The sequence below is a fragment of the Coccinella septempunctata genome, chromosome 2 (genome assembly GCF_907165205.1).
Source record: "Coccinella septempunctata chromosome 2, icCocSept1.1, whole genome shotgun sequence".
In the NCBI taxonomy this organism is placed as follows: domain Eukaryota; kingdom Metazoa; phylum Arthropoda; class Insecta; order Coleoptera; family Coccinellidae; genus Coccinella; species Coccinella septempunctata.
Genome location: NC_058190.1, coordinates 41369540 through 41393596, shown reverse-complemented (window position 1 = coordinate 41393596; position 24057 = coordinate 41369540). Strand labels below are relative to the sequence as shown.

The 24057-nt window shown below is 33.7% G+C and overlaps 3 protein-coding genes and 1 long non-coding RNA gene across 6 annotated transcripts in view; 1 reads left to right on the top strand and 3 right to left on the bottom strand.

The window, feature by feature from the left end:
- Positions 1-11628, bottom strand: part of LOC123306685 (E3 ubiquitin-protein ligase MYLIP) — a 158330-nt gene extending 146702 nt beyond the window's left edge. Inside the window, exon 1 of the mRNA XM_044888805.1 lies at positions 11237-11628. Within this exon, the coding sequence (XP_044744740.1) occupies positions 11237-11323 (87 nt within the window). The 5' untranslated portion in view covers positions 11324-11628. The remainder of the gene's footprint in view (positions 1-11236) is intronic.
- A 3345-nt stretch (positions 11629-14973) lies between these two features.
- Positions 14974-15663, bottom strand: LOC123307658 (cytochrome c oxidase subunit 6C-like). Its single transcript, XM_044890052.1, has 3 exons — positions 15529-15663; positions 15228-15405; positions 14974-15156 (listed from the first exon to the last, which is right to left on the bottom strand). Exons 2-3 carry the CDS (start codon positions 15389-15391, stop codon positions 15093-15095), a joined length of 228 nt encoding a protein of 75 aa, XP_044745987.1. The 5' UTR covers positions 15392-15405; positions 15529-15663; the 3' UTR covers positions 14974-15092.
- A 48-nt stretch (positions 15664-15711) lies between these two features.
- LOC123308457 (glutathione synthetase-like) lies at positions 15712-20291 on the top strand. 2 transcript variants are annotated; one of them, XM_044891111.1, is made up of 8 exons: positions 15712-16244; positions 16653-16792; positions 18762-18804; positions 18867-19105; positions 19166-19264; positions 19351-19563; positions 19614-19841; positions 20026-20291. In XM_044891111.1, exons 1-8 carry the CDS (start codon positions 15879-15881, stop codon positions 20156-20158), a joined length of 1461 nt encoding a protein of 486 aa, XP_044747046.1. In that variant the 5' UTR covers positions 15712-15878; the 3' UTR covers positions 20159-20291. The 2 variants fall into 2 exon arrangements, with proteins under 2 accessions (XP_044747046.1, XP_044747047.1); XM_044891112.1 differs by lacking the exon at positions 16653-16792 and adding an exon at positions 17976-18109 and having other exon boundaries at positions 15714-16244.
- A 73-nt stretch (positions 20292-20364) lies between these two features.
- LOC123308461 lies at positions 20365-21272 on the bottom strand. 2 transcript variants are annotated; one of them, XR_006537124.1, is made up of 4 exons: positions 21172-21272; positions 20793-20999; positions 20591-20739; positions 20365-20529 (listed from the first exon to the last, which is right to left on the bottom strand). It is a non-coding gene; the product is annotated as an uncharacterized LOC123308461 (long non-coding RNA). The 2 variants fall into 2 exon arrangements; XR_006537123.1 differs by lacking the exon at positions 21172-21272 and having other exon boundaries at positions 20793-21093.
- Between the last annotated feature and the right edge of the window lie 2785 nt (positions 21273-24057).

The window sequence follows — 24057 nt, the reverse complement described above, 5'->3', positions numbered from 1 at the left end:
GAGATTTTTGTGAAAAAAATGGTGAGAACGAGAGGTCAAACTTTTTTGAAAAAATCCCTAACATTTTCAATGCTGCCAGTATACAGGGTCAGTCTTCGTCTCATACAATTATTTTAACAGTAGATTCTTGAAGTAAAAAAAAAACAATTTTTCCTTCACCATTTTTTTCTAATGGGCTCGGTTTAACGGATACAGGCTGTTGAAAAACCATGAAAAATGTTATTTTCATTATTCTCACAAACGGTTTCATTGAATGAAGTGAATTTTGGAATATAGTTTTAAATTTATTCGATCAATCTTTTTCGAACACAAAATAGCACCCATGTTCTCCATTTTCCTCATTATGACCATTAAGTACCATAAAAATACCGAAAATTCAAAGAAACCAACTCTTGAAACTTAGTTGAACGCTATACAGGGTCTTTCACGAGGAACCTCACCCATATTTATACGGGAAACTACTGAACGTATTTTCATGAAATAGTTATTCACAAAAAACTGTTTTTCGTCTTGAATTTTCACCTATTTCTTTTCCCTTCACGCCAAAAAGATGAAATTTTCAGGAACTGTTACTTAATCCATGTTTTAGATTTTACTAACCTAATATGCAAGAGAAAAAAGTTACAGGTTGTTCCTAAATAGATGGCGAATTTTGATTCGAATTTGTATCGGAAACCTCTTTATTTTCAACTAATGGTCCACATCTTTGGCCACCACGTTCTCCCGATTTAACTCCTTTAGACTATTATGTTTGGGGTAGGATAAAAAATATTGTCTACTCAACTCCCCTGACTGATAAAGAGGACTGCATAGAACGAGTCAGAAATGCGTTCAGGTTTGTTTAGACTTTTAGATTCATAGTTTTGAAACTCAATTTGGTTTTTAAACACTTTTGCAGATCTCTTCCTCCCGATGAAATAAGAAGAGCAATGCACGAAGCATTCCTGAGACGTATAAATAAATGTCTAGAAATTAACGGTCAAAACTTTGATCATCTTCTCTAGTTATAACTGCGAGAGTTTGCCATGGTTCTCCTAATAGTAACTTGAAGTCGGTTTCAAGAAGGGGTGAAAAACCTACAGCATGGTTCAAATAACAGTTCCTGAAAATTTCATCTTTGTGGCGTGAAGGGAAAAGAAATAGCTGAAAATTCAAGACGAAAAACAGTTTTTTGTGAATAACTCGGAAAATATCCATTTTAGGGCAAGGGTGTGATGCAAACACTCACATTATTTTTTAACGTAGATTCAATATCTGCCATAAAAAAATGGGGTTCTAATTTGAAAAAATTGATTTTTCACGATTTTGTCATCCCTAACTTTGAAAGCGATTTTTTCACCCCCTGTATCATGAATCGCGATTTCGATTTTCAAAGTGGATACATCAATCTTAGATCTTGAAAAATCCCAAAAATGAAAATTTTCCATCCAAAAACCTCGAAGTTATTCTTGTTTCAGCGGAGCTCTATTTTCGATTTTTTTTTCGAATTTTCCCGCTCAGAGGGAATTTTCCAACCAAAACTGAAAAATGTTACATCAAAATAACTTGAAATTTTCTAAGGAATCTATTTCTGCAATAAAAAAATGGTGTTCTAATTTGAAAAACGGAAGTTGACGTCTTTTCCGGAAAAACCGGAGGTGCTCATGCCTTGAAAATATTTTAGATCAGCATCGTGAAATACTTATAAGTGCTGAATTTCATGAAAATACGTTCAGTAGTTTCCCGTATAAATATGGGTGAGGTTCCTCGTGAAAGACCCTGTATTATGAAGGTATTCTTCATATTTTCTCGTAAAATTTGAAAAATTGGGTACTTTGGCTGAATACAACTCTGTTTCAAAGATCCGCAGATGTGTATGGTGTTACAGATTCACCTAGTTATTCTGAAGGTAATTTTGTTTTTCTAGGGGTAGCACAACTCATTATGGAAACTTAAAATGGCTATACCTTTTTATCAGGGCAGAATCGGAAAAAATGGTATAGGAAAAAAGTATATCTTTCGACCTCAAGAATTTATTTGTACGAGTCAAAGACTCGCCCTGTATAGTATTACAACAACATTTGCTGTTTGGATAAATTGGATATATCGAATTCCTCAAACTCCAGATCTTCAAATTATAGAAATTCCAATTCTCAACATATTTCTAAGCTCTTGAATATTCCTTCCATAGTCCCTATCCTTGTTGTAAGAGTGGAAAATCTAAAGAGCTCCTCTGTTCTTGCACAAATTCCTGCCAATAGGTGGCCGTTTCCCGAATTGCAAAACCAGCCGACACGTCCAGTCCGGCACTGGAACAATCGCGAGATTCAATTCGGATTTTGCATCCGTTCTCTTGAGCCCGAATTCTGACCATTCCCCCGCTTTCTTGATACCTCACTCTCGCCTTCCACTCAGACTCAATTGCGATGGAACTTCTTGTTTTGATTTGAGTACATCACAACTTGCATCGCTTGAGATAGTTCGATTGCGAAACGAGAAAATCAAGTTTGCTGGAAATGAAACTATGGCCGCACGAAAGAGGGCCGGACTGGCCTACGGCTGGTCGAGAGGTACAGTTAGGTGGCAAGGTGGGTAGTAGTTCAGAAATTCGCATTGGAAACGGCGATCTGTAATCGGTACCATTAGAAGGTCAGTACTGATGAAAATAATCTTTTTTCACGTTCTGTAATGTATTTCAAAATTGGTCTATTAAATGGATATCGGTAAATGTACTAATAAAGAGCTAATTAATTTGTTTTCATTCTGGAGCCTCATATTTTAATGAGATTATTTGCTCCAACATCAGATATATCTACTAAGTAACATTAGAATAATAATAATCAGTAAAACTTAATAATTAATATAGTTAGGTATCTATACTAGTTAGCCTATACAAAGGAAACTCATCGAGTTTGAAGAACGCATAAATTTAGTCGATTTAGGCCCGGTACTTTGACCTTCGAATAAATTTTATTCAATGTGAATAAGTATCTGTCAAATAATTTCCTATCTGGAGGCACATAATTCTATGCTAACTTTATAGTTCTATGTCTGAAGGATACCTTATTTCAGTGCTTGCAGATGAAATTATTTGACGAATAACAAATCTATGAAAACACGGTATACTCCTTTTCACTGATTAATGTGAATCCTTCCTATCTGAAGGCACATAATTCTATGCTATCTTTATAGTTCTATTTCTGAAGAATACCTTATTTCAGTGCTTGCAGATGAAATTATTTAACGAATAACAATTCGTCATATATTCCAACTAGAAAACAAATATTTCGTGAAAATCACACAAAGAATAACCATACATCAAGAATCTAAAAAATTCAACCAATAATGACGTACCGACATTCGATCTATGACAAATAAACTCTTAAAGATATTTAGTTTCAATGACTGATTTATTCGATGAATAGGTAACACTATCTAAAAGTGAAGAGACTGCATTTTTACTTATCCTAAGAATAAAACCTCTAGAAAATTTACTCGAGATTTCATGCGCCGTGAATTCTTTACCGTTACATACGCACTTTCGGTAGAATTCTCTGTTCAGTTGCATACAAAATATTCTCTGCCGTTTTCTTACCAAAATTTGGTAGAGAATTCTCCAGAGAAACTAAGTTGACGCTATCTAACGAATATTTGAATCGTTTTGTAAAATAAAAGTATTGCTCATATTTTCTCGTATGGTACTCGTATCTGTGATATTGTTACAATTGGGTACTTTCGCTGAATGCAACTCTGTTTAAAAGATGCACAGATGTGTAGTGTCAAAGATTTAGCTAGTTTTTCTGAAGGTAATTTTGTTTTTCCAGGGGTGGCACAGCCCATTATGAAAACTTGAAAGCGCTACATCTTTTTATCAGGGCCGAATCGGAAAAAAGGTACCTACGTTCATGTCTGAGTCATTCCCGAGCTATATTCACGTTCTTTCGATGCAGTATAACATGAAATAGCCGAATTCCATAATTTTATGGTTCCTTCTGATGACTTATGAAATTTCTAATGTCGAAAATTAAAATCTGCTCTTTCCCTTTCTTCTTTGTTGGAGAATATTATCCTGGCTGTTCTTATTCCTCCTTGGATTCTCGTAACCGAACGCTCAAGAAATTTCTCGTCGAAATAAAGGCACGACTTCGAAGAACACAGAAAATCCGTAGCATATTCCCTTCGAAATCCCATATGTACACACACGCAACTTCATTAAATCCTCGTCGAAATTTAAAGAGCAAATAGTTCGTCCTGAATTTCGCGTAATCAGAGCGTTGATTCGCATGCTGATTCAGGTTAAGTCACACTCTCCCACACTGAGAGATCCTTATTGACATTCTCCCTTTGTTTCGCGCTAGCAGCCCCCCGCCAGCAGCAACGAACATCCCCCACAAATCCCCATCTATCACCGCCATTTTCCCCTTATAGATTGGTCGGATTAAAACGGTAATGAGGCAATCAGTTTTAGAAATGCGTTTCGCCGGGTCTGAAAAGAAGGATGATCGAAGAAGGTAATGAAAAAAAATCAATTTCCTATTTCATCTACCAATACGCCTCCAACACTCCCAAAGCATTCGTGAAAATAAATCAATAAAAGAGACTGTCCCAGAAATAGTGCGACATAATTTGGTCGCAGTTTCTCGAGAAAGTGACCCCTATTCTTGATCTTTGCCCCCTCTTTCGGAGGGACAGCTCCCTAAAAATAAAGTCTTTTCTTTTAACCTCAGAAAAACATGGAATTTGGTACACAGGAGTTTTATGATATCCGAAATCTGTTAAAGCTACCTATTTTTATTTTATTTGAATTAATCTAAAATTGTTAAACCCTTAGAAAGCCCATTCAATGGAAAATCTTTCTTGTCTTCTGCAATTTTTTCCAGAAACACAAGATTTTTTATGAAAATCTAAAAAAGTGTTTGAACTGAGATTTCGAGATTTGTACGAGGATGTAGTGATATCTAGTTAGCCTAGACCAGTTCCATCCATAAAAAAAATATTGCGTTACCATAGCAACGAACAATAACTCATAAGCAGTGTCAGAGTGAAGTTTGAGGTGAACAAAGTAAACCAGAGTTACGCAATAAATTGAAAGAAAGAAGATGTCCACCGAAATTTGTGAAAATCGAAAAATTGGATTATCGAACCATCATCAAGTACCTGAATTTAAAAGGGTTAAGAGGTAAGCAGATTTACGAAGATATGCATAATACCCTTGGTGATCAATGTCCTTCGTATGGACCGTGAAAAATTGGACTGCAAGCTTCAAAAGAGGTAAATTTCCCATTGAAGATGATGACCGATCGGGAAGGCCAGTTTCTGTGTCAGTCCCCGAAAATATCGATGCAGTTCATGACATGATTTTATCAGACCGTCGAATTGGGCTGAAAAGGATATCTGAAGCACTGAATATTTCATACCAACGCGTTCATCAAATAATTCACGTCAATTTGGACATGAGAAAAATTGCTGCAAAATGGATCCCCAAATGTTTGAATGTTGACCAAAAGCGTGCAAGGGTAGAAGCATCGCGTTCGATCTGTGCTCGATTTGAAAACGATGTAGACTTCTTGAACCGAATTGTTACTATGGATGAGACTTGGGTTCATTTCTACAATCCAGAAACATAGTAACAATCGATGTAATGGCGACACTCTGGTTCTCCAAGACCTAAGAAGTTTCGTGTACAAAAATCTGCTGGAAAAGTTCCTGCTTCAGTTCTTTGGGATTGTCATGGAGTAATCGTGATTGATTTTTTGGATAAGGGTAGAACAATAACCGGAGATTACTATTCGACAATACTGATCATTCTACGGAAAAAAAAATAAAAGGGAAAGGACGCGGAAAGCTTTCCAAAGGTGTTTTGTTTTTGCAGGACAACGCCCCTGCACAAAAATCTCATGTTGCCATGCAACAAATTCGTGATTAAGGATTTGAATTACTGAAACACCCCACCTCAAGTGAAAAAAAGTTTAAAAGGTCGTAAATTTTCTTCCAACTAGGAGGTAATAGAAGTTTTGGAGGTCTAGTTTGCAGAGCAAGAAGAAACATATTTTTTGAAAGGTCTAGAGACGTTGCAGGTTCGCTGTAATAAATGTATCCAATTAAGAGGAGAATATGTTGAGTAATAAAATATTTTGACATTGAAATTTTGTTTGGTTCTATAGTATGCTGAGAATTTTCCCATATATCCTCGTATATTACAGTTTAGTATTCCGATTATGTAGGTAAGTCATTGATACATGTATTTACGTCTTTTCAATTAGAGCATAATGTGAAGCACGAACATTTCAGACGTTCGTAATTATCCACCGTTTGCAACCGTGCCGCCTTCACAAATGAGAAAATTCACCTCATTCAAAGATCCAATATGAGAGGGTGTTATCTTTAATCTTACAGCTCCCTTTGAGGTAGTTATTTCGCGGAATCTTGGATGAAACCAGCGGAGCCGAAGTATACGTGACACGCTCGTTTCTTGCACACCTATAGACACTTCCTTATGGCATCCGCATGTTTGGCACGACCAAAGACGGAATATTATACTCGATTCAAAAGAGTGATGTCCCTTACTGAGGTGGAGATCGATAGGCGAAATAATAGCGGAATTCCTAAACTGTTTCGTGTCGATACCACAAACCACCATCGAAATTCGATCAAATATGGAATATCTAGTTCGGGAAACGCGAGAATGCTCAAGAATTTGGATAAAACATTAATGATGTTTCGGTTGAAATAGAACGTACTCGGAATAAATTTCTGAATTGTTCGATTTCAATAGACATTAGATATTCGGGATAGTTCTTTGAAAAGTGAGATGATAGGTTATCTATGATGATAGTTTTGGATAGTTTGACAGATTGTCAACGATGTCATTAGCTCGCTGAAAAATAGACTATAGACTATAACTCAATTCAGAAAAACCAAAATCGCCCCCCAAGATAAGTGCCCTACACTCAATTTCCTTCTATGTACAGAGAACCCAAATTGCTTGATTTCGTATGCTTCTGGTGCTTCTAGAATAGATAGGGAAAAACGTTGAAAGGAGTCCTGAGCTCGACTGTCTGAAAACTAAACATTTTTTCTAATCTCTTGTACTAAGGGTGGAAAAAACACAACGAGTGCCTGGTCTTTTTGATCTCATATCATAAAAAAATTAGCTTTTTAATAATATATATGTATCTACAGGGTGTCTGTGAACAAATGCGAAGGATGAGATGATTCTTCGATGAAAATAAACAGGGGTAGTTGCTATAAATTTTTTTCGAAATCCAAGATCCCCTTCCAAGATACAGCCTTTGGAAGGCGATGACAAGTTCACATTTTCAATTTTTTTTTACGGGTTCTGAAAAACGCTGAGTCATAAAACTATACATAATATGAAGCACTAAGTGGATGTTACTCACACAATTTTTTTTTATCGCATAACTTTACTATTAGTGGTTGAAAATAACAACCTTTTCCTTCAAAAATTGTTTTCGTAGGATAGATTTTCGAAAAATAAAATTCTCTTATGGTTTCCCATTCCCAATTCAGGAGAAATTGTCCTTGGAAAATTTCGATACAGTCGATACTTTTCTCATAATAAATGAAAGCTTACAAGCAGTTCTGTTTAGTTTTCATTCAATCCATTTCATCATATAAAACTGTCAACTCGTCATTGCCTTTCAAAGTCTGTATCTTGGAGGGGGATAGATTTCGAAAAAAATTTATATGTATACTCAATTTTATTGCTTTTTTCAATCAAAAAGTAAAAATGAAAAGACGTATTGGGTTCCACCTGGTAATATTATCATGGCTATGACTATTATTTCTATTTCCACTACATAATCTTTGTGTATTATGATAAACCTTCCATTCTAGTCGTCAAAAACAAAAAATAGCAGAGTTCGGAAATTGCTATATCCCATATCGACGGTTGAAACACAAACATATATTTCAATCCCTTTTATATGGCGTAGAAATCCTGAGGAAATGAAAAGCATTTTCGATTTCGACAAATGTGATACGGCAGCGCTAGTTGTCTATATTCCAGGTCATGAATTATACACGCATAACAAGATTTTATGGGACCATATTTTGTGGTTATTTAGATTCGAAGAGCGCGGTAGTATTTTTCAGCCGAAACCATTACAGCCGGTTCTATTTTCTACCCAGACGCAATAACAGAAATAACCTCGTTTTTCTTGATATTCGTATTGTATGCGTTGAGTTTGGAATGTCCCTGAATTCCATCGAGAAGGATCAGATATATATTATTTAGTATCCAGAAGTTTTAAATGGATAATCCATGTTCTGAAAGGGCATTGAAAAACTGAATTATTTCAATAGAAAGCTTTGCTGATATAACTGCTATAATGGATCCCTAAGTTACTTTCATTTTTAATCGGATTGTTTTATGGATTTTAGGTGCAAGAATTTGGCCGATCCTTTCAACGACAAAGTGTAAACTTAGCAACCTTATTATCTCTCGTTTCTCGATTTTCAACCCTAAAAACCACTTGAGAAATCTTCTTTCGATCCACCTCCAGAGTACTCAACCTGTATTTCTTGAATATTTTTTTGAAATCTACAGCACAGATATCTCAAAAAGTGCTCTATGACAGTTTCAGGAGCGGATTTTGATCATTTACAGACTTGTCCTCAATTTGTGCTATTTGGAGAACCAGTTGTGTTCTGTGAGACTTGGTTACCATGTCTTCAGACCACCTTAGACACACAACCGTTAATTTTTAACCAAAAGTGGTCTCGATGGTGGTATGTACCCCTTGGACCTGATAGTGCATAAAATGCATGAAATTAGGTTGAGTTCCAATGAAAAACTTCGAAAGGAATGAACCAAAGGAAGAATAATACGGAAATATTGATCTAAATTTGGTGTAGGTGTGAGGAATAATAGTATCGAGAATAATATTCAAAAACCTACTCAATAATTTGTTTCATATCATATGTATTCTTACAATATATCATATACATAAATATCATTTGTGCGATTAGATATCGACAGACAAAACAAAATCGTCCAGTAGATATAAAAAAAAGTATAATATATCGTTTGGAAGGAATGATTACAAAGATACAGTGGGGACCTACTATACGTATAACTATAGCAGAGTACCTATAACAGAAATGTTTCAGTTGTACTCTGATCATGACAACGGTCAAAAAAATGTGTTTGCTATATTAGTATATGACAAAGTTCGCTGTAAGCGATTGATTGAGTAAACGAGTTTACTCCTTACAAATATTCTTTTTTCTCAATAGAAAAAAAGCAATCCATCCATTTCATGACAAGTTTGAATCAAATCATCCAATTATTCTACCATTCCCATTAAAGTTTCACCTGGCAAGTAATAACTGATGTTATATTTCGCAAAAGAGGCGTATATTCATAAATGAAACGCATAATTTTACCCTCATCTTATTATTCAGTCTTAAGCCCGTTTGCAACAGCCGAGAATTCTCTGGAGAATTCTCTACAAAATTCTCGCAAGAAAAGGGCGGTGACTATTTAGTACGCAATTAAACAGAGAATTCTACCGAAAGTGCGTATGTAACGGTACATAATTCACGGCGCATGAAATCTCGAGTAAATTTTCTAGAGAATTCTCGGCTGTTGCAAACGGGCTTTAAACATCAGATTTCACAGTTATATTCATACTCTCACGCGTAAAAGATCTAGAAAGGAGTAGGAAAAATTGCTCGTAGCAAATGAAGTAGCAACAAGTAATTACAGAGCTCGTTTTCTTCGAACTGAAAATTATCCAAGTCAATATTCTTCGCAAAAGAATTAAATAAATCGGTCTTGATTGATTTCAGAATGACTACGTAGATTTTGGTAGATATCAAAAGTTCAAACAATAACCCCGACCAGAGGGCACAACATTTTCCAACATCAAGAAAACAATGAAAGCTGTCACCCTCTTTTTGCAAATATAAATTATGCATTAACTTCGTAGCCGGGAGCTAATATATGGAGATGTTTTCTCGATTTGCAACATCGAAAGACCTGTTTGCTATTTGGTAGCCATACAAAAAGCAAAATTATCGGATTACGCCGAGATACCATGCAAATATTTGTCGACAAATAATCATTCAGCTACCAGCTGTATATTTTGCGTTTTAGACGGGAAATCAGCATATGGCGTTAGCTGTGGAAAGGCATGGTGCAAATAATGAAACACTGTGCAGACTTATTGAAACGTAACACCGAATTTTAGATAGATTTCAGCGCTAAAGGAACTTTTACAAATGAATTCTCCGCCAACATGTGAAAAGCTTTTTGACTCCATTTAATAATCCCTCATATTGCCTGTAATTAGCGGAGTTTAGAATTATACCAATATACTGGGAACTATACGATAGGTTGATAATATGGTAACTAATCTGAATCGGAATCATTTGTAGATGACTATTTAATAACATCATTCATAGCCATATTATGCGGACAATTAATCTTTATAGTAGGCTTCGTATTTTAGATAAACTTTTATGTGTGACTATCAATCCCAATGAATCCAAGCAGAAGATTTCTGCGTTAAAAAATTAATTTTCATGGGAAACGCTGGAAATATATCTTGATCGTGCTTCAAAGGAAATAAAGGAATGCCCATCAATGTCCTGTCATTGAAAGGCAGAGCTCAAGCAAATAATGCTCTGAATCTTCATTTGTATTATCGCAATCTAATTCATCCTAAGTTATAATTAGATATCAATACATTTAACCTACTACTACCTGACCACTAGTTACTGAACGTTGGACTTTGTACCCTACCTGAAAGTTGGACTTCGTACTGGGAACTTGTTGAACTTTAGCGAGATACAAATTATTTAAGATCGCAATGAACATCGAGAGATGAGGAAGTTTACAATTGAGCTTATCGGTTAGCCACCGCAGGGAAATTGAAAAATATAATATTTTTGCGGCTTATTGTTGTTCTCATATCATATGGCCAGGAGGTTCGTCATATGAAAGAGAATTGAAATGATACCTACCATTGATTCTCTTTGTTTGGAACAATAACAATACGGTCATTCTTAAGACTTTCCCATCAAAAATTTCTGATGGGAAAAATGTTACCAAGAAGGTGGAACAAGAAGATTTCGAAAACTTTGCCAGATAACCACGTTTTTTCTCGATAATCAACGTTTTCAGAAGTTTTCACCGGTTTGTTTACAAAATGATGAATAAGTGGACCTTAGTGACAGAAACAAAAATGTGAGTAACAGTCAACACAAACTATGATTTCTTGAATTCGCTTACCTTTTCGAGACATTCTTGTCCGATAGCCTTTGGATCGACTCTTACTTCAAAAACAACAGAATTTGGTTGACTGATCAAACACCACATTGTGCCGGAAAAACTTTTTTTACCACTCGTCAAATATCAGTTAATAGGTCCTTTGGTATACTACCAAAACTCACTTATCATTTGATAAAATCGTAGTATTTTGTTATGTTTTTTACACGGATCGGTATTCTGGCAAAAGTCTTCAAACATCTTACGTCCACACTACACTAGAGTCCACATGGAAATGAAGAGCTTGTTTGACAATATTTTGTTTTGGTTGGGAGCGCAAATGACGACGTACTTCGGTTCTATGTGCGGAGGTGTTGGAAACACGCGGTCAACGAGTGTGCGATTTAGTGGACTGGAGAGTTATGACACTATCTACGACATCCCGAGCAGCTGTTTGGCATTCGTCCATACTCGTGTCGAGAACGCTCCAGATACTGCAACAGAACAGCATTAATAATTGATTAATCTTCTTACGAATCTCACGACACTTATAGCACAGGAACGTATCTAGCCCGATTTGAAAGAACAAAAAGGAGGAAAGGACATAGTATAATATACCTACGAATAAGTTGTGACGAATCTGAATATTTATAATTAGATGAACTAATGAATCCATACATTTTATAACAGAAACAACCGTCTTCATTAAGTTTCATGAGATTTAGGTTCAACAAATTTTGAATCATTATTTTCAATAATATCAAATAATAATAGGCAATGTAAATATTGTATTAAATATTTTTAATACCCCATGTTCCTACGAAATTTTTTCGCATATTCTTAAAACCGGACAATGTTCATTTATGGGGGAAGATAAACATGACATCACATTATAATGGAAATCTTAATTAACTGAAAAAAGGTAGGTATTATTGTGCTTATAATTATACTTTATAGGTATGCAATGTTTTTCAATCAATAGGCAATAAGCATTTGAAACAATAATAAAATTTATATTATCTTTGAGAAAATCGACATATTTTTCTGGTGACAAACATATCTTGATGACCTCTAGGTACCTAGACTTTGGTCCTAGGAGCAATAATAATAAATTTCTTCAATTGCTTTGTTGATTATTATGCGTGTTACGTTATTTTTCTGCCAAACAGCAACAATGTTTATACTACTCAATGAAAACTAATCAACATAATATCGCATATCTTAGGAATATTCCCAAACATGATCATATTTCATACTAGAACGATAAACTGAGAAATATAAGGAGAATGTGAATGTTTTGGTGGATGCGCTAAATTTGTGATTCCTATTTTAAGTGTTATATGCATCATTATTATCTTTCTGGTGTTTACTGGTACATTTCTGAAATATTGTGTTTCATTCTTTATCTGTGATATTTTTTGGGTGAGAGTATGCTACCAAAATAAATATAAGGTATTGAATGTACTTCTTGGAAAAAAATTACACTTCATTTGCTCTCATAGGTAGTTTCTGTTTCTTTTTCAACTGCATTCAACTTTCATCACTTAAAGATTCCCCCTACTTTGTAGAATTAAAATTCGAATACATAAAAAAAACATTCAAGATGAAAAAAATTTTTTCTTCCAGATTTCGAGATATAAAGTTAATATAGCACTCAAAGCACTGGTTGGCACGAAATCGCAGAGGAAATAAATAAGAAACTTAGAGGAATGTGTTCAATGAACTCAAAGCACTGAAAAATTCCTATAATCCTACATTTTGATACAAAGTATGAGAAAATTCCAAAATTTTCTCCAAAGATACAATGTAAATCGAAATTTTTGTGCTAATTAAACTATGGTTTAATCAGTTTCAATTTTTTCAGGTTTTAAATAAATTTCCAACACGAACGAACAACACAATTCTCTCTCAGCGTGCAATCAAATATCAGCGAAAATATTACGCTGTACTGCTCACAGTGGAATTTGTGAGAAGAATTCCTAATGGAACTTGTACTTGAAACTGTTTGTTATAGCATTATACCAACACCTAACTTGACTGAATACTTTTTGTCGCGCTATACAACATGAATTTTGAGTTAGTTATAAATGCAGGAGGCACATTGCTCTATTTTGCTGATGTTCTGATGGTAAATCAGATGAAAAACATATAGAGAGCTGTCGAGTGCAACTAGAAAAGATGTCCAGTTTTTTTGAAAGAGCGAGTGTATCTCATTATGAAATTTTTTCAATATTACTATATAGGTATCAGTATACTTTGAATTTCATGAATCCACCATCAGCACATATACATCCCACATTCATTCAATTTATTTTTTTAACTCGCCTTCCGACCAACTTATCAATGGCATAATAATGTGGATACAGCTTAAAAATCGCCAAATTTTAAATGACTTGATACCCGGGATATTGGTTATCTAATATCAAAGAGTTTTTGTTTCTGTCTAATAAGTATGTGTAAGTATGGAGGGCAGAAAGATCGCTCTACCCTCCATATATGTTTATATGTTACACATATTCCTTCAAGTCCATATTAATGAGTCGTTCGGTTCACGGAAATCGCACAATATATACTAATCCAGCAGTCAATATTAGTAATTATAGGCAATACTGGCAATATATAGAGCCCATCATGGTATAAAATGGAAGGGTGTCAAGAAAGGTACAATACAATTGCTGAATGCGCATCTACAACTTCATACAATAATTATTCGAATATCTCCCCGAACCATTTCAACTAAATCATCCAAACCCCCCAGATGCTTCATTTCGAAAGAGTAATCTACATTTTATATGATGCCAATCAGCGTAAATCGTTCTCCAAGAGAAATTGCCGCAAATAGCGCAATCCAAAAAACAATTTACGTTCAAAATAAATTGCTCCATTACGATCTCTCGGGAATTTCAAGCTAAGCTTCAATGATTCATTCTCCTTAGTTCGAGATGATAGAGAATAAAAAACACAAGCAATACTAGAGACTTTATTACCGAAGAGGCATTAAATCAACTGTTATTTCATGAAAAAATAAGAGTGAAATTGGATTGGCCGTTTCTCGAGGAACGGGTAGATTGAATTAGCTTATTTCGAAAAAAATAAATTTATGCTCGACATCTATACTATTTTGAGGAAACAATCATCTGACTTATTTTGGTTGAAGTGAATATCAAGCCTTTGTTTACTTAATAATACATTATCATAATTTATGGAAAATACAGGAAATAACCTTTTTACAGGAATTTCCAATTCAAACCAAGTACACAAAATATATGAAACATTAGTTCTTTTCCTTTGCCAAGGGAAGTCCTAGTTTCAGGTAAAATTTTGAAAAATGAAGCGGGCTTAAGAAACTTGTAGATATTGCTTCAGAAAACTCATTTTCATCTGCGATGTACCATTATATATCAATTATCAGTATTGAACTGATGCTTTATGAAAATTCATAATCAAACAGAGGAACTGAATTTAGTGATCCTCATCCTAGTGAAAATCATATAATTTAGTTTCTTCAGTTCAATAAACGTATTCTAATATATTATCCGTGGATTATTTAAAAACAACTTTAGCTCAACAAATATTGATATTTTCCTAATATATTGTTTCAATCTAATTAAGTGAAACGAATGGCATAAAACACAACAATTGAACTTTTTTATTGCATGACTCAAGCATTATCTCGAACAATAAGATCCATGAGAATATTAACATGTTAAAATTTTTACTGACTGCAGCTATACATATTCATAAAGAAATATGTAAAAATGGGAGGAGGAAATAATAGCCAAATAAGTTTTTTCTACTACATATATTAACTTATTAAAAAAGATTCACTTCATGAGATTCGTAACTCATATCTATTACATTCACTATGCTATGGCTGAATTTAACAGGAATCGAATAATCCCTTAGCTTTCATTCTCTCAAATTCTTTGTCAATATCATAGTTCCTGAAATGATAATTTTAAATGAATATTAAAATGTCAAAATTACGATGGAGTTACTGGAAGATGATACTTACTTATAGAAGTCAGCGTACACTTGCTTTCTTCTATCGTTAATAAATACTTTTTGGAGAGCCACTGCACCTACTGCTATGACACTCATAACAATCAAATTCACTTTAATTTGTGATCTGAGAAGACCTCTGAGTTGAGGTTTAGGTAAAACTTTATCACCAGCCATGCCTATTGATGATTCTGCAACAGATTACATAAGAAAGTTCAATTTTCAACCAAAGATGAACAAGCAATAGCAATTTATTTTCAAGGACCTTAATTGCATTATTAATCGATTCAATACATTACTACTTCTCTACTCACAAAAATTCAGGATCGGTGAAGGAAATCCTTAAATCTTTTTTGAGAAATGATTTTTTTTTAATGAACACAGTGACAGTAGTGACACAGATCATACGTACACTCTACTTGAGCATAGAAAAAAAATAGGTCATACACACGGCTGCAGTAGGTCAAAACACTCAGCGGTAGATTTGCTGTCAAAAACCTTCAAATGTTTGAACTTGAACTAAAAACTTAAAATTTTCGTCTCATCATCAGTTTCTGATAACATTATTATTATTTGATTAGTAATGTAATATGTTGTAACATTATTCTCAAGTTTTTCGTGAATTAGACTTGTTTTTTTATCTCCGAAAAATTATTCGTTGAAAATGTCTTTGGATCCAGTGTATTTACCAAATCCAATTCCTGTGCCTATTCCTGATGAACAGCTCAAGGAAATTGTTAATAAGTCGAGAGACTGGGCCATAATGCATGGAGCAGCCATGAGAAATAAAAAAAACTTTTCCAAAGATTCCGTTCAAATTGCTCCTTACATTTTGATACCATCATGTTTTCCAAGAAAGGAATTCAATAAAGCTATTGCTTTGCAGCCTATTCTGAATGAACTTATGCATCGAGTTGCCCATGATCAGTTGTTCCTTACAGAATGTTTGAGAGAAACTATACAAGTTGATGAATTTACTGGAAATCTATTTAAAATTTTCGAAACTGTCCAGAATGAAGGAATTACACAGGTGAGAACCAAAATACAATTGTATTTTTTCTTCAGATGAATTGTTGGATTTGGTATTAAATGTTTTATCATTAATATTCTTGTCATTTGAAATAGTTTATTCTAATATTCCCATTGGAATAATGGTATGAAGGCAATCTAATTTGATCAGTTGAAGTTCTGAAAACTCTGCTAGTCATGGTTTTGTAGCATGATATTTATATATTTAGGTTAGAAATTGAAATGCAATGAAGTAAGGTGCCTTTTCAAATATTGCAAATTATTATATCTGTAATAAGACAGCTATCTTGCTGCAACTGAGAAACAAATTTGGTTTGATCATTTTTTCATTAATTACTTTTTCACTTTTAATCAATTTGTGATAGTTCTTAGCTTCTTGTTATTTTATATAACTCATTTATTGTGCTAGCCTATCAGTTTGGCGCTTTTGCGGTCTGATTTGATGCTGGAGACTATACCCATCCCATTTAGTTGCTGTAAACAGGTGGAAATCAATTCTATTGCCTCGGGCTTTGGCTGGTTGGGTCCAGTATCAGCAGAAATACATAGGTAAAAAAACATCTCTACTTAGGACACAAGAGATGACAAAAAAACTGACTAACTTCAAGCTAGAAATAACTAATGGTATTCAACTAAGCAATTTAGAATAATCTTGAACAAGTTTGTTCGAAACCTATGTTCATTAACCATGCTTGGCTTGTTTTGTTCTTCTGTATTATTTATTGGGCTTCCTCTAATTTCAAAATACTTGTTTCTTATATATATATTTATCAAGAAGGTATCAATTTGACAAAAGTAATATTTTATTTTGCAATTTTTTTCGATCTGACTATTTCTTGTACTGTTTCCTCCAACTTTTTGCTTGTATTAAAATATTGCAGTCAAAGTATTGCACATCCACTAAACAGGATAATTTTTGAACTGGAATAGTATTTGAATTCCTTGAAAATGAGATATGACACTGTGTAACATATTTGTCTCTCTCTCGGGATGAAATTATGTGTGAATAAATAATTATTATGTGCGAAAAAATCTGGTTACAGTTCCACAATCTCATTTTCAGTTTTAAGCTTACTTCAGTTTTTTACTGTTAACTGTTAGAATACTCTGTTCTAATTTCAAGAAACATCCTGTTAATTATTTCAATAGAAATCAAACTGAAGCAACTGTGATTCACAGAAAATGTCAACAACCTAAATCGATAGTTGACAGGCATGGTGCCCAAATAGTCAATCTTTTATGGAGACTACACATTACAGTTTCCTCTCTTCAGAAATCTACAATCTTGTTATATCTGTTTCTGTAATGAAATTCTTTTTTATCAAAGCTCCATAATACTCCTATGAAAATAAGGAAGCCAAAATTACAACGGGATACCATTCCTATCACACTATGACTTCAAACTGTGAATTCATCTCATCTAGTATTTAATTTCCGCTGTAAGAGTCAGTGCCATCAAAAATATCTTAATGAAATAACCCTCTTGATAATAGGAAGATTCACCCAAAGCTGCATTGAATATTCTTAAAATATTTTTTCAGATGTTTTTAGGTAATACATAGTATGTGCATGAAATTTTTTTGTACTCTTGTTGGGTTGCTAATAATTATTAAATTTATTAATATCTATAATGTAATCATAAAAATGATCTAAATCCAACAATGATTCAAACATTAGGATAAGGAGGAAAATTTCATCATTATTCATGTGCTTTTCGACTTTTTTTTTTCAGCGCATCAGCCTAGGTTTGTTACGTTCTGACTATATGGTGAATACAAAAACATCTAATTCAATCAAACAGGTGGAAATAAATACTATTGCTTCAAGTTTGGCAGGTTTAAGTATACGCAGATCCTCCTCTTCTAGGTATAGTAATCATTTTTACTAACATCCACATTTGAAAAGTAAATTTCTTTCATTTCCAACCCACCATGCTATGCTTTTTTCTTTTGCAGGAATATTCATTCTTAAACACACAGTATTTTATGATTACATTTGAATATTTATGAATTCATTTCAATTTATGATTTTTCATCTTCGTTATTTGACATGTGCATGTAACTAGTGAATTAGTCAGTTTTGGTAAATCTGTTTTTTGTTACTACTAATATGAAGAATCTTGTCTGATGAATACATTTTGAATGAAATATGGAAAATATCATTTTTTTTTCTGTCCACGAAATATTTTGAGTTTGAGTATTGCCATCATATGGAAGATGCCACAAATTTTGTTGAGTATATTCAACGACTATATTGATCCTTATTAACAAAATTTCAAATTTTCTGATTGTATGAAAGGTTACTCCTGGATTCATTTCATTCTTGTTTCAAATTATAATATTTGTCTTGAGGAATTTAGCCCTGATGGAGCATTTGACCATAAAAGGCGAAACAGGGACATGACTTGGTTGTTTCATTACTGCCTATTCCAAAAATTTGAATACTGCAATAATTTCACTAATTTTTGTTTTTTGAAAAAGATACTTTCAAGAATTTCTATAACAATAATCTGTTGTAGGTTTGTTTTACATCAACTTGGATACGGGGACCAAAACGTCAATGTAAGGGACACTATGATATGCAATTTGAATTGACTCGATGAGTTTTATTAAAATAATTTCAGTTGCCAGAAAACAATGCTCTTGAGGGTTTATGTGGAGGTTTAATTGAGGCCTGGAAAATATATGGGAATGAAAATGCAGCGATACTATTTGTTGTAGAAGAAGTAACAATTAATATTTGTGATCAAAGATTTCACGAATTTGAAATTTATAAATTGAGTCCACAGACTAAAGTTGTGAGAAAAACTTTGGTTGAAATTGCTAAGATAGCTAGATTGGGACCAAACAATGAATTAATGATGTAAGCTACCTTCCTTGTGGATTGAACTGATAATCACAAGTTATAATGAATTTTTTTTAGAGGAGATGTGCATATTGCTGTAGTTTACTTTAGATCGGGATATGAACCTGAAGCTTATCCTACTAAAAAAGAGTGGGATGCAAGACTGTTAATAGAAAGGTGAATAAAGTTAGAATTTTGTTATTTTCCATGTATTGTGCAAATTGCTTAGGAATTTATGATTGACAAAAACATTTTCATTACAGATCTCAAGCAATCAAATGTCCCTCCATTCAGTATCATCTAGCTGGAACGAAAAAAGTACAGCAGGCATTAGCCAGGAGTGGAGCATTGGATATGTTTTTGACAGAAGCTAAGAAGATAGAAGCTATCAAGGAAATTTTCACAGGTTTATATAGTTTGGACTTCGATGAGTTCGGCGACCAAGCAGTCCAAATGGCTTTGGATGAACCGGAAAGGTTAGTTTTTAGGTTGTATTGTTTCTTGTAGTCTCACTCTCTGTTTCAAGATTTGTTCTAAAACCTCAGAGAGAAGGGGGTGGCAATAATATATATGGAGCAGATGTGAGGAAAGCAATGTTAGAAATGAAAAATAGTAAAGAGAGGACTGCTTGGATATTAATGGAAAGAATACATCCTCCAATTTCCAAGTCCTACATAGTACGTCCAGGAGATGGTGATCTACCGGACCTGGTAGATGTTATCTCAGAACTCGGCATTTATGGAGTCGTGATTGGGTAATTATATTCAATTTAGTTGAAATCTGCCATCTGTTAAAGCTCGGATTGAGTATTTCAGCTGGTAACTTTTCTAAAAGGAAGAATAATTTACTTATAGAATAAACCTCCACCCGATCAAGTTTTCCAAATATTTCAGTTTCTACATCTGATTTTATTAACATTCCAATGATTGCTGTTGCAGAGACTCGCAAAAAATTCTTGTGAACCGCCAAGTGGGCCACATGCTCAGAACAAAATTGAGTTCATCAGATGAAGGTGGCGTGGCTGCAGGATCTGGTGCATTGGACAGTCCATTGTTGATAGATCTCGAGTGATAATAGAGCATATTTTTTTTAAAATGAAGAAATTATTATATCTAGTATTATTATTGATATCTGTTAAAATAGTTAGAAAATAATTTTATAATGTGTTATCCATTTGCTGAATAAATTTGAAGTTTTATATGTATTTTTGTTCATTTCTCTTTTTTATACCAATGTGGAATGGAAAAAAGATTTTTTCATAATGTAGATGGGATAGATTAACAAATAACTATGTTTATTGAGCAAACACATTAAAAATGTTAGTCTTTTTAAAGCTAATAAAACGAACAAACAATAGCAGATTTCAGTATTCAGGTAATCAACAGGATTGAAACAGGTTTTTAGCTCTCATTCTCTCAAATTCTTTGTCGATATCATAATTCCTGAAAAAAGTATGGTATTACAGTAAGCACTTTACTATTATATGTATATGATTCGATTTACTCATGGAACTCGCGATAAATTCTCTTCTGCCTATCGCAACGGAATTTCCAGAAGAGGTATCCACATACAGCTGAAAATACCCCTGCTTTCGCTATATTTCTAATTGACTGCTCAACCAACATGTTGAACATATATGGCTTATTGGTCATCTGAAATATTAATGTGGATACACTCGAAATAACAGAGTAAAAGGCAAAATTACCTTTTTTAAGACTTAAATATTTGGCAATATTTTGTTTCTGAAACGTCAGTGACGTTTCCATAGTTTGTAGTATTATTATATTGCATCGGACTGATAAAAAACGTCTAGCAACCAAGCCTGCTTCTCTTAGAATCTCAGGTAGATTGATTTTGGTACGAAACTCAAGAATATACCATTCAAAATCAATATCCCAATAGCAGACACCACCTGAATATTGAGAATTGTGGGATGAAATAAACAAATTCACAAATTCCAAACGAAGAATTTTCGAGATTTATTACTAGAGAGAACTTGAGAGATAATGGTAAGGATAAGCTTCAAAGTAGTTTTTTCAACATATACTTAGCTCATATTTTAATTTTAAAAATATATAAGGTACCTATTTTATATCAACACCTTACAGAGTTTCAACTATAAAATTAGCCCCCCCCAAAAATTACTTCTGGAACCATCACTGCAAAGATTATAATCTTTGCACCACTGTATTTTATTTTTTCATCATATACATAATAATACAGTTCATATAATTTTACACTTATCTGATAAATAAACATTCGCTTCTACGTTGATGACCTGGATAAATATTTGAATAGAAGATAGAAAAACATGTTTTTTGAATGAATAAGTAATCAAATCATAATGAAGTAAAATTTAATTTGAATTTACTGATTCAAACATTTCTTACTCAACCTCCTATTTGGGAAAAACAATCTTGAGTAACTCCTCGTCTATTTCATATGGTTATTTTAATGTCAATGTTCGAATATCACAATGAAATTAAGTCAAAACCTTGAATATAAACTATCTATTGAATACTCAAAAGGGTCAGATCAAAAACATCGCAAATTCAATACGTTTATTTCCGAAATCTATATAAAATTATTTCCTTTTAATTTTTCATCAAACTTTACTCGAAAAGTTTTATATTTCAAATGTGTGATACCAGTTTTCGAGCAATTCGAAGTTAATATCATTTATGATATACAAATATATTGGGACACAATTTATTTTTCTACAAAAGTACATGTTATGCCACAATTCAGCTATGTATATGTAGCTATGTATTTTTAGTTGTGGAATCTGAAATTTTCACAGCAGGTTTCGCTAGACTTTTGATCGCTTTTTTATGGACTGGCCCTATATGGGAGAGCATAAAACTCATGGAAGCTGACTCGAACACTAATTACACTGATCGACAAAATTATAGCTTTGTTCTCCCACCTAAGGAAAATATATATATTTTTAATCTCCGTAGCCAAGGTATAAACGCACGATAAATAAAAAGTGGAAGTTAGCTCTTGTTGTTTTTTAATAATTATATTCATGATTTTTAACAAAAACAATGCATTATAATATTTGCAATGGTGTAAAAGATTCCAATCGCTTAGATCTTTTGTCTTTTCTGCTGTAGGACGACTCCAGTCTTTCTCTAACGATGGATCATTAATAATTTATTTTGTTAAAAATTATGAATATAATTATTAAAAAACAACAAGAGCTAACTTCCACTTTTTATTTATCGTGCGTTTATACCTTGGCTACGGAGATTAAAAATATATATATTTTCCTTAGGTGGGAGAACAAAGCTATAATTTTGTCGATCAGTGTAATCAGCAAGCATAGAGGGTTCCCCTTTGCCTTGGTAGCGTTTTTCGAATGACGCGATGTCTTGATGGAATCGCTCTCCATGCTCGTCACTTACGGCTCCCATATTTTGTGGAAAGAAATTAATATGTGATCGCAAAAAGTGTATTTTTAAGCCCGTTTGCAACAGCCGAGAATTCTCTAGAGAATTTGCTCGAAAATTCATGCGCCGTGAATTATATACCGTTGCATACGCACTTTCGGTAGAATTCTGTGTTCACTTGCATACAAAATAATCTCTGCCGTTTTCTTGCGAGAATTTTGTAGAGAATTCTCCAGAGAATTCTCGGCTGTTGCAAACGGGCTTTAAGGACATGTTGCATCCCATTTTTTGATGAGCCAGTAACATCGTTTTGACGATATTTACATATTGTGGAGATTTTTGATTGCCAAGAAAATTTTTGGTCACTTCTACAAAGGACAACCAGGCTTCTTTTTCAAAGTCATTCAATGCTGCCAGAAACTGAACTTGTTTCAATAGTTTGTTTATTTTATAAAGTATCGTAGGGTACAGAAGTACGAACATGGACAATTCACGCATGTCTTTTATTTTGATAACGGAAGCTAAACAAACGCGAGTACTATTATTTTTGTAATAAGGTGAGGGATACCTAACAAAAAAAATATAAATCTCTTAGGTGGGAGAACCCTTGTTGAATAGTGTTATTATCCAAAATGTCCTAAGTGAGTTCAATTACAAGTTCGTGCAGATTCCTAAGAAGACCTAAGAAATGAGCCAATTCTGAGGGTGGTTCCTTTAAAGAGTTACTAAGAACTAAGACCTTATAAAGCTACCATACATTGGCAGATGGCTTTCACCCACCATAAGGTAGGGTTCATACAGCATACAGAGTTATACTATATAAGAACTGATAGTTGGTACCTAAGAAAGGGACCAATCTACTTGACAGATGGTGTTGGTTTCAGATCTGCCCATTTAGATGGTCAATTTCTTAGGTCCTTGTCCAAAGATTATAAACTCTATAATCTTTGGTCCTTGTTCTTAGAAGCTCTGCATGAACCCACCATGAAAACGACATTCACGTGAACACCATCTTCCAATGAGATTGTATGCCTTTATTTTAGGTCCTATTTCATAGGAACTCTGGGTTAATCCATGGCCCAATTACATTCATTGATAGTCATTGATTTAATTAAGATCTGAATATGAGGTGAAATGAATCAATTTTATTTATTTTTGACATATAGTAAACATTTTTGTTTGCGCTTTTCTTTAAATCTTTTCGTCTTTCACAGAGGGATCTCATCAGTCAATTTAACCAAAAAACTAAAAGCACTATACTTATTCAGGTCCATCACATCAATATAAATCAAATCAAATCATTTATAGTATTGAAGAGAATGAATTGAGTCAACATATTTTCCTCCTCAGATTGATGGGTATCATCAAATGCTCCATGAAGACTTGCTTTATAGATTCAAAGCGAAAGCATCTGTTTAAATTGTTATTTTCGTTCACCTACAGATCTGTTAAATCGTTCCGAATGAGATTAACCACGAACATAAATTTGGTGATTTATGATTCTTTGATATACTGTGAGAAATAGATTGTTCCAACAGATAGGAAATAAGTTTAAAAATAGAAGAGCAATTATGCTAG